General features: G+C 36.9%; 1 protein-coding gene across 3 annotated transcripts in view; it reads left to right on the forward strand.

The window, feature by feature from the left end:
* Nucleotides 1–10,803, forward strand: part of LOC137641507 (uncharacterized) — a 130,017-nt gene extending 119,214 nt beyond the window's left edge. For all 3 annotated transcript variants that reach the window (XM_068374125.1, XM_068374127.1, XM_068374126.1), the window contains exons 6-7: nt 8,524–8,642; nt 9,086–10,803. In XM_068374125.1, the coding sequence (XP_068230226.1) occupies nt 8,524–8,642; nt 9,086–9,298 (332 nt within the window). In that variant the 3' untranslated portion in view covers nt 9,299–10,803. The remainder of the gene's footprint in view (nt 1–8,523; nt 8,643–9,085) is intronic.
* Nucleotides 10,804–11,581: the final 778 nt, after the last annotated feature.

Consider the following 11,581-nt stretch of genomic DNA (forward strand, 5'->3'; position numbering starts at 1 on the left):
CCAGACCCTTGGGATTGAGCAAGTCTGTTTGAAATATTGGTGATAACAGGGCCGTGTTTTGATTAAAGGTTGAACAATATAGTGTTGATAGGATTCTCTGTATTGTTAGGATATATATTTTTTGGAGAGGTATAAATTTTTTCGTAAAAGTACAAAATGGCACAGTCTAATATCCAGGAGTTTTTGGAAAACCCAAATTTTCAGGAATTGTCAGAAGCTAATGTAACTAAAGGTCAGTGGCTCTATTTCAATGACATGTGGTGGCCATGCAACAAGTGGAATAATTAAAGCCCAAATCAAGTCTCTAGCCTTAGAAGCATTGATAAACTTGGGGATATTGTCGGAAGAAGGTACGTTAGAAGCTTGTGAACTGTTGGAGGAAGCTGAAGCCGAACTTGTAGCGATGTAAGGACCAGTTGGCTCACAAAATGTAGGCATGGAAGCGGAAAGGGGTGTAGAGGCCATGATTTGGTGAATTGCAGCGGAAGAGATTTTGATTAAGTTGAAGATGATGGCAGAATGAGAAGAAAGAGAGAGAAGACGGAAGGAAAGAGAGGCAGAACAAGAAGAAAAAGAGAGAGAAGAAGCATGACGTGCGAGCAAAATGGAAGCAAGACGGGGAGAGAGAGAGAACAAGAATAACTAGAAAGAGAAGAAGCCAGAGAAATCGCCACACATGCAAGGGAAATGGAAGCAAGAGGAATTGCAATACGAGAAGTAAAAGAGAGAAGACAATAAGCAAGAGAGATAGAAGAAGCAAGATACGCAAGGGAATCGGAGCTGTTGAATGGCCATGCAAAGTTGGCAATGCAGACAGAGATGACCCCTGCTTTGCACGATCCCGTGTTTAATGTGACGAACGCCCAGAGGTTAATTCCAAAGTTCACAGAGGAGGCTCCCAATGAATTCTTCGATCATTTTAAAACGGTTGCAGCGACGATGGAATGACCGAAGATAAATGGTCTGTTTTATTGCAGAGTGTGTTCTTTGGGAAAGGACGCAGTGCTTATCTTTCCTTATATCAGGACCAGAGGAAGGAGTATCAAGAAGTGAAGAGGAGCATGCTACAAGTGTATCAGATAACCCCTGAATATTATGATGAAAGATTCCAAAGTTTGAGGAAGGATGAGAAAATAACTTTCATGTTTTATGCTTATAAGGTATGATGATGTTTTAAGAGATCGATAGAGGCTGCTAACGTGAGGGAGATGGCTGATTTGGAGAATTGGTAGTACTAGAACAATATTTACGAGGAATTCCTGAACATATTCAAATGTACATGAGAGAGAGAGAGAGAGAGGTGAAGAAACTTGATAAAGCCGCTTCGCTGAGTAAAGATTATAATATTATCAATCGTAAACCCTCCTCAGGTACGAAGTTTCAACCGTCGTTCCAACCAATTGTCAAGTATTCGCTGAACCATGGAAACCAATTAAGTAATAACTATGTGAACAAGTATAATAGTTTCAGTGGAAGTAGCACGGGTACTGTTCCAAAGCAGAATGCGATAGTATCACAGCAACAACCGTTGAATCATCCTCCTTCAAGTATCGTGAAAGACGTGTAGAAGGATAATATTTTCTGTTATAAGTGTGGCAAGAGAGGCTGTATCAGTAAGGAATGTTGGTCGAAAGAACCGAAAGCCGTCGCCCAAGTGGTTAAGGATAGTTCGACTTCACAGAATGCGAAGACGAGAAAACAATCAGGAAAGGATGAAGAGGAAAATAAACCAGCTAACGTTTACACAACAAACAGGAAAAAACAAAACAGCATGGATGCATTTAAACCGTATATTCAAGAAGGTATATTAGCAGCAATAGACGGGAGTGAGCAAACCCCGATCAAGATATTGCAAGACACAGGTTGTAACCATAGCATTGTGATATGAGGTGCACACGTGTTGGTGGAGCAGTCCCTCACAGGAGACTCAGTTATTTTGAAGGGAATAGGGTTGCTAGCTTGATTATGAGTTATCTGGCATCTTGATATCCAAGGTGATATTATTTGTAATAGATAAACAAAAATTAATTCAGTTTAAAACAATAAAAGCAAAAACATACTTATAACAGTTAGATAGCTTTTAGAAGACCTGCTTCCTTAATTAAAAAATACCGCTATTATTGTACGACACATCATGTTCGAGAATCTTGCTAAGGATGAACCTGCCATCCTCACCTTAAGCCTCAGACAGATGTTTACTTCTTTCAGTACAATAAGTGAGGCATTCTATCAACAAATGTCTCCCTGTCAAGGGTACCAAACAGTCGTCGCAATATGGTTGGTGTTTGCCATTTAGCAAAAACACTTGTGTCAACCGAATTTTACCAATGCAGTGACGACAAAGTGACGTCTCCCACTTTTGGAGCATCATGTTATACCTCCTAGGAGATATGACATTTATTTCTCTCATTTTATTGCCATCCAGACTATCCCAGTGTTGTTGCCAATTATTATAAAAAAAATCTTGATGTTAGGTACGAAATCATTACAGGGAATGGGATACCTTATTGGTAGCAACTCGGATGCAGCATTCTTCGTCAGTAAATCTGCCTTCTCTTTCGCAGACACAACTACATGTGCTGAAACCCAACAAAATCGAACCATTATACCTCTCCGTCCAGTTATAAAAAGCCATTCTAAAATCTTTAAAACTAATGGGTTAATCGAATTAAAAACCTCTAAAGCTTGAAGGATACTCCTTGCATCACTAAAAAGGGTGAAATTACCCTCCTTCTCCACTCCTATTTTCTGAATAATGGTTAGTATGCTATACAGTTTGGCCGTAAATATGGAAGTGCACTTCTACAATTAAAACCATTACTATGTACTCCAAATCCAATGCCAGCATCAGATTTGGAACCATCTATATATATATATATATATATATATATATATATATATATATATATATATATATATATATATAAGTTGATTCCCTATGTTCTGCATAAAATATTTACAAAAAGATATCTCAGGAAGCACCTTACTTCTAATTATATGAAGAATGTTCAATAATTGCTTTACCCGAAAACCAAAAGGTTGAGGAGTTTTTGGGTGTATCTCAGAGTATGTTGAGTACCTTACAAGGCTTGCAGTCTGAAAGGCTATAGATTTAGGGAGCCTTTACAACCTAAACCAATACCGAATGATAGAAAACTTTCGGTAAAGGTCTAAAGGTAACTCTCCAGCGTCAACAAGGAGACTTGGGATATGCAAAGTTCTAAAGGCTCCTGTGGACAATCTGATAGGAGCATGGTATATAGAATATAAAACTTTTAATAGGCTTGGGGTGGCTGAGGAGTATATTTCATACCTATAACTAATTTTTGAAAAAATCAATGCCTTGTATAATTCTAAAAGAGTTTTGCGGTCTGGCCCCCACGATATGTGGGACTAAATTTTTCGAAGATTCAGAGCCCAAAGGCATTTTACTTTTGAGGATTTCAAGTGAGGAACTCGTGTAAGCCTACAATCAAATATTAAAACCTAGCTTCACTTACACATGGGATCCGTGGACCTTTGATGTATATATCTGAGTCTGGATGCACTCCCCAATACAACAGAAATGGACAACAACAGTTTTACTTTTGAAAACTTAAATCCATTCATATCGGCCCCTGGATAATTTTGTCAATTGAGAGTTGTAGTTTTCTCTCAGCCATTGCCATTCTAACTCCAGCAAATGATATGGAAAGATCATCCACAAATAGTGTTCAGAGAATATCTTGGGGAATGACTGAGGATATCCCATTAATTGCTAGTGCAAATTGGGTTACACTCAGGACACTACTGTGACGGGCCGAGAGAGGAGTTGTGAAATCAAAGGCAGATTGGAAACGACTGAGCTATATATTAAGGAACACTCTTCTTTATATACAAAACCTCAAGGCAACAGGCCATAACATGTTCGAGAGACAGACAATGTTCAGAGCAAAACAGCAGACATGAATTTTCCTGTTCGTTTGAGTGCGAGGGAAGAGCGAAGATACAAGCATATTATATACAAAAGGAATTATGTACAATTGTGTGACACACGGTTGGTACATGGCTCCCCCTCTAAAAATGACATACTGAACATGTTAAATAGGTGCCCTGAATCTGGAGAGGTAGTGGTAATAACTGCGCCGATTAGCGACAGTGAGTGGCTGTAGAAGTCGTTGGTTGGGGTGCGAGCGAGTGGTGGATGATGGGTGGCTGTTGCCGCTCCGGCTCGTCACGGGGTAGGCGAGTGTGTCCTACGGCATTCATAGGCGTGTGTGTCCTACGGCATTCGTAGGCGTGTCCTACGGCATTCATAGGCGAGTGTGTCCTACGGCATTCATAGGCGTGTGTGTCCTACGGCATTCATAGGCGTGTCCTACGGCATTCATAGGCCTACGGCGTTCATAGGCGTGTATGTCCTACGGCATTCATAGGCGTGTATGTCCTACAGCATTCAAGTCAGCTTCGGTTGAAGTTGAATAGGTGTCCTCTTCGTCACGAGAGGAGGCGTTGATGGATGTTTTGAAGGTCATGAAGTGGCTGTCCATAAGGGCACGAAGCAGGTTCACCTCACGATGAGAGCTGTCTGCGGCAGGTTGCAGGCGAGTGATACTGGTCATTTTCCCGAGGGTGAGCGAAGCCCTTTGGTCTCCCAACGGTTGTTGAGAGAGCTGAAAAGGCGTTGCTATACGGGCGGCTGGCGACGGCGAGTACTGCTGCAGAAGGTATGCGTTGACAGCGTCATAGTAACGGTGAGAGGTGGAGGGTGGGGGATGGGTGGGGAGGCGGGAGGAGCGAGTCACTCCGGGGTCACCAATGTGACGGGGCAGGGAGAAGAGGTTATGGGGAGGCGGGAGGAGCGAGTCACTCCGGGGTCACCAATGTGACGGGGTAGGCGAGGAGTTGTGAACTCAAAGGCAGGTTGGAAACGACTGAGCTATATATTAAGGAACACTCTTCTTTATATACAAAACCTCAAGGCAACAGGCCATAACATGTTCGAGAGACAGACAATGTTCAGAGCAAAACAGCAGACATGAATTTTCATGTTCGTTTGAGTGCGAGGGAAGAGCGAAGATACAAGCATATTATATACAAAAGGAATTATGTACAATTGTGTGACACAAGGTTGGTACACTACCCTGGGGAACTCCTTCCTGACATTTTCTCTCTGATAGAGTTTCCCCCACTCTCACTTGAAAAACTCTATGTGAGAGAAATGATTGAATAAACAGTGGTAGCTCTCCTCTTAATCCCAATTCATGAAAGGTTTTAAGTATACCATATCTCCATGCAGTATCATATGCCTTGTCAAGGTTAAAAAAGACTGTTACATGGTGCTGTTTGGAAGCAAAGGCTTCACAAATAGAGGACTCAAGTCGTATTAACACTTCAGTAGTTGAGTGCATTTTTTAAAATCCACACTGGAGAGGTGATAAAATACCTTTCTTTTCCAGGTACCACATCAGTCTTGCATCGACCATCTTTGCCATGATCTTACATAAGCAAGAGGTCATTGCAATTGGTCGATAGTTGGCTGCTAAAAACCTATCCTTACCCGGTTTTAAAACGGCTAAAATAATGGCTAGTTCCTAAAACACTTGGATAACTATGATCATGCCATATTCTATTAATAATGCTTAAAATAAATAACTTGGTATTACAGGTACTTTTTAATAATTGCTTATGGAATTCCATCGGGCCCAGAGCTGTATCATTACAAATAAAAAGTGCAGATTCAAATTCTCTTTCAGTAAAAGAAGAATTGTATGACTCCTCCCTTCTTGTTGCGAAATTAAAACTTTCTTTTCTTCAATGTTCCTATACTGGTTACCAGGGGCTGCTACACACTTGAATGATACATTTGAGAAATGATCAGCCAGGTCATTGCTAACCTCAGTTGCTCCAGTCACATAATGACCATTCCCCTTCAACACTGCTATCTTTTTTACTTTCGTCCACACAGACGATGCTGGTGTTCAACTGTTAATGGAGGAAACAAAAGAAACCCATGACTGGCGTCTAGCTTCTTTCATGGCACAATGGAACTATGCTCTACATTTCTTGTATATAATTAGATTCTCCTCAGTGCAGCATCTGCACAATCGTGTTAGAGATCTTCTTGTGGCTCTGTGCAGGGCAGTTAGTTATGAACACCACCAGGGGACTGTCCTAACTATGAGTATTCATTAACAATATGTAGAGGTTCGTCCATAATCTTTATTTGTTGTCTCTCTGCATTTTCATTGAACATTATCTCAGTTTCATTCATTTTCTTTTTCAGTCATACATTTATGCTTTCTCTTTTTAAATCTGTAAATCATATCTTGTAATTCCTCTCATGACTCACTGAATAGATGTATGTCATCTGCAAATCTTAAGGTGTTAAGGTATTCCAAAATAATATTCATTCCTATATTTTCTCAATCTAAATTCTTAAAAACTTCTAGGAACACTATGAATAACTTATTATTATTATTATTACTATTATTATTATTATTATTATTATTATTATTATTATTATTATTATTATTATTAGTATTATTAGTATTATTATTATTATTATATATTATATATTATATATATATATATATATATATATATATATATATATATATATCACAATTACAATTAGCTTTGAGGATTTCTATAAAATGCTATACATAGTGATATAAGAAATAACTTTGCCAGTTGTAATAATGAAACACCTGAGGTGGTACCAAATGTAACAGTAGGAGAAATAAAGAAAGCATTAAAAGGCATGAAAAGAGACAAAGCAGCAGAAGATGGCCTAACAATTGATTAATATTTGGTGGAAAAGATATCATAGTATTAAAACTCGCTGACCTCTACACAAAATGTCGGCAAAAATACTCTATACAATTTACAGTATCATTATACAAATTCACGGAAAAGGTCATAAAAGGCCTGAAAAATTATTACCCCTCAAGTTTACTCTCAGTGATATATAAAATATTCATAAAGATCATACCAGGGTGAAAAGAAAGACAGCTAGACTTTAATCAACCAGGAAATGGAAAATGGGTATTCAACAACTGAATATCTCCATGTAATCAACCAGGTAATGGAAAAATCAAGAAAATATGACACCCATATTTATGGCATTTATAGACTATGAAAAAGCTTTTGATTCAGTCAAAACTCCAGCAGTAAAGAAAGCCCTTCAAAGACAAGGAAAATATGAATGTTGTGTTAGAACCCTTGACGATATTTATACAGGAAGTACAGCAATCCTAAAACTACATTAAGACAGTGAGCAAATCCCAATTGATAATGACGCTGAACAGTGGACCCCATCTCTTAAATTATTCATAATGTGCCTATAAGAAGTTATTAAAAATTTTGATTGGGAGACTGTAGGATTTAATACTACTGGGGAATGCCTCAGCAACTTAAGATTTGTAGATGACATTATTTTGTCTAGTGAATCATAGGAGGGACTGCAAAACACGATAGAAGGTATGGATAGAGAAAGCAGAAATGTATAACTGGAAATGAATGAGTATACCTAAGACAATGTTCAATAAAAATGCAGAGAGGGTTATGGACGAACCTCTAGAGATTGTTAATGAATAAACGTATTTAGGACAGACAGTGTTTCCCCAGGACATGAGACCAAAATTGAAAGAGGGGTCAACATAAGAAGGAGAGCTTTTGCTAAAAGAAATGAGATTTTGAAAAGTAAAATGCCATTTTCTCTAAAGAGAAAAGTATTTAATAAGATGGTCTTACCATTATTGACTTATGCATAGGAAACTTAGAGCTTTACTAAGTCATTAGAACATAATCTAGTTACAACTCAAAGAACTATAGTGAGGAGAATAGCACTAAGAGACAGGAAAAGAGCAACATGGATACAAGAGCAAATTAAAGTAGAGCATATTTTGAGAATATGTAAGAAAAAGAAATGAACTTGAGCAGGACATATAATGAGAATGACAGATAATAGATGGACATTAAGAATAACAATATGGGTTCCTACAGATTACAAAAGAAGCAGGTGAAGGAAAAGAAGACTATGGATTGACGAGCTCAGAAAATTTGCTGCTATATACCATTAAACAGACGGGATAAGAAAGATATGTCTGTGGGTTATATCTGAGTGTGAAGTAGCAACGGCTGAAGCTGCTGCTGCTGATAATATATATACAGTATATATATATATATATATATATATATATATATATATATATATATATATATATATATGTGTGTGTGTGTGTGTGTGTGTGTGTGCGTGTGTGTGTGTATGTGCATGCGCACGCATGTGTTTTTTCGTAGTAAGAATACATATCTGTCAGGTAAATGATTGGAGTTGCACCCTTACTCATCAAAGTTGTAGCTTTTGAACAGCTATATAGTAAATTCTAAAAATGTTCAATGTGTATTTCATTATACTTCTAGTAAAATTATAACTTAATATTAGAGCTTTACAATAAACGTGTTTGTAAATTATGAGTCATTATCGCTGCTATCAAAAAGATGCTCAGAGTTTTAATCAATTTGTTAATTTGTTTCCAGTTGTGAGGCTGTACGTGGTGGATGTGGTTTCCCTAATAACTTCTCTTCCTTGTCTCGCTTCGGCCATTGTCTGTCTGATCAGCACTGCACTGGGTGCTCGAGGGGCGTGTCCTTCGAAGGTGAGACGAAATGTTATATTGGCAAATGATCAACTAGAGTTTAACCATTTCATAAATTACTTAGTTTTCATAGGTAATTTGTATTGTCTAATTAGCAATTACCTACTTTAGACTATTTATTTTCCGAGTTATTGAATTTTGACGACATGACCCTATCGATTTTTAGGAAAGGAAATTATATTGCTTTAGAATGACATAAGAAAAGTTTTATTATATTTAATATTTTCTGTTAAATTTTAAGAAGCTTATTTCGAACGAGGCTTTTAACTTTATAACTAGAAGAGTAAGAATTTGAACGAAGCTTCTTTATAATTGCCAAAACAAGACAAAATATAATCATTATCTTATACTTTTCTCTTTGATAGCATTAACTCAACCTGCCTAAAAGAGGGTCTCCTTCCACGACATTGTTATTATTGTCTTTTTTTTTTTCTTCATAACAGCCAAAACATCATGCACCGTTCGTTTTGTACCTCCCCCGTTGGGGGGAACGAGTATATGGAAGTGACCAACAAACAATCATCCAATCTGAAATCTCGAACTCCATGTCCTCACTTCCATCGGGATCAGCTTCAGGAACAGCTCAAGGAAGAAGAGAACGCGCCGGAACTCCTCCGCCTTCCTACAATCAAGTCACAGAGGAATCTTTTGCGTAAATTCACTAAAGCGGCCACACAAACTTTATTATAGGATGAAATATCTGTTACACTAAATCTTTGAACTAAAAGAATTTTTAAACAAAATCAGTACAATGAATTTTCATGCAAAAAAGGAAAAAAATGTGTTTGGAATGACATTTATGGAAAAAGGACATTTATGAGAAGAAAAACTTACTTTTCTATTTTCCTATAAATCCATTGCAAAGAAAACTCCAGTACCGTATAAAACCAGCTTTTAATTCAATTCAAACAAATATAAAAGACAAAGGACTTTTATAGCTCTTCTAATAAAGAGTATAAGATAATAATCTTATCTTCAAAACATTCAGCCATGTGAAATGTAATTTGCCAATTACAAAGAATACAGAAAGAAGCCCTTATTCATTGTAAGACGTGTTTGTTATTCTGGCTTGAACTATTACCGCAGCTAAATGGAAGTTTGCTTAACTTTTCTCAATATGTTGCAACCGGTTATTAGATTTTATATTATTCTTTCTTGTAACTTTCCTTTTTGATTGGTATGCCTTAGAGTTTAGATATACCCAGATGACACCTTTTTACAAAACAGACTAAAATAGTTCGCAGCAGCACAGGTAATTCTTTTTATAGATGAACAGTTCAAGGAAGACAAATGAACCACTTACATTCTACTTCTTTACAGGCGTGCTATTATATAGTCCTCAAGCACATAGCTGCTTAAACAAAATGGGGACAGCTGAGGGCACTTGCCTCCCAATAATAAACGTAGTCCTTGAAACACCGACCACCTTTGCAATTTACTTCACACCCTAAACCCAATTTCTTTTTGTATTTATTTATCACTCCATTAAAAGGATTATCTGCTACATGATTGGCCTTATAATCTTCTTAACGGGTCCTTGAGCGGCAAAATACAAAAAGAAAAAAGAAAAAAAAATATTAAAGATTTTTTTATCTTCATTTTCAAAAATATGAATAACTTGAGAGAGAGAGAGAGAGAGAGAGAGAGAGAGAGAGAGAGAGAGAGAGAGAGAGAGAGAGAGAGAGAGAGAGAGAGAGAGAGAGAGATAGTTAAAACATTCACGTACATAGGCAAAATGCGTCAACATTAGTATAATAGCACACTAGATAAAGTACGTTACTGTGTAATAGTAATTTGAAGAATCTGACACCCATATACGTCTAGTGCACAGGAGCGAAACAAAAAATGATTGACTAGTTTTATAACCGGGCACAGACTTAAAAATGTCCATGGTAGTTTTGACCGAAGTTGATGAGTGCCACGAAGCGCAACAGATCGTCAAATGCCCACAGAGTAGTTGATGCCCATATTCCGACCTCTCTTTTTTATAATGATAATGATATTTTAGTAGTCAATCCGGAGGCTCAACTCGAGTTCAGAGATGTTAACTTAGGACAATACCTGTCAAGCGCTTCGTACACCTGTGCTATAATATCTTGCAAAATTTTCCGATATTTCATCGAGTGATCCCAGTTACTTCATGGCCACGTCGTAAGGGTTAAGGAAAACAGGGTCAACTAGAGCACCTTGATTGTACTCATTTCATCTCTTTGATTATACATGACAAGATGTTCAGCAGAAATTGACCTCGAATTACCACCCGCCGCATATTTAGGTATTTTCCTTTCTTGTATGATTGTATCTATCCAAGGCAGAACAGGAGGAAACAGAAGACAAAGGAGTACCGACGAAAAATTTATCCCATTAGTTCGTGGAATATTTCTCTTTTTCCATATGTCACCATGTCTGTAAAATAAAATTTCTTTGGGAAGATCTTCTATGTATATTAATAAAATGAAACAATGGACGTTTATTATATCAATTGTCTAAATAATTGTAATTCTTCATATGTAACATGATAATATAATAATGTAAATGTTAACTATGCCCCATACAAAAAACTAATTTGATTAACCTCTAATATCTAATCCCAAATATAGAAAATTAGAAATTACATAAGATAGCATGCTTATGAGTGGGTAAAATGTTTAGATACGAAAAACCTTTAAGCAATTATCTAATTTATGACAAAAATACCCAGCGGTCGTGTGTTATTTTCAGTATTATAGACTGACGAAGCTAGCTTCTAAATACTGAAAATGTTAGGAACATGTTTAGGTAAAACTAAAACTAAATTGGACAGTTGATAAGATTACCCGATTTTCTAATCTTCATTCAGTGAAGTAATAACGATTTGTGAGTTATATATATATATATATATATATATATATATATACATATATATATATATATATATATATATATATATATATATATAT

Source organism: Palaemon carinicauda, chromosome 5 (assembly GCF_036898095.1).
Source record: "Palaemon carinicauda isolate YSFRI2023 chromosome 5, ASM3689809v2, whole genome shotgun sequence".
Classification (NCBI taxonomy): Eukaryota; Metazoa; Arthropoda; class Malacostraca; order Decapoda; family Palaemonidae; genus Palaemon; species Palaemon carinicauda.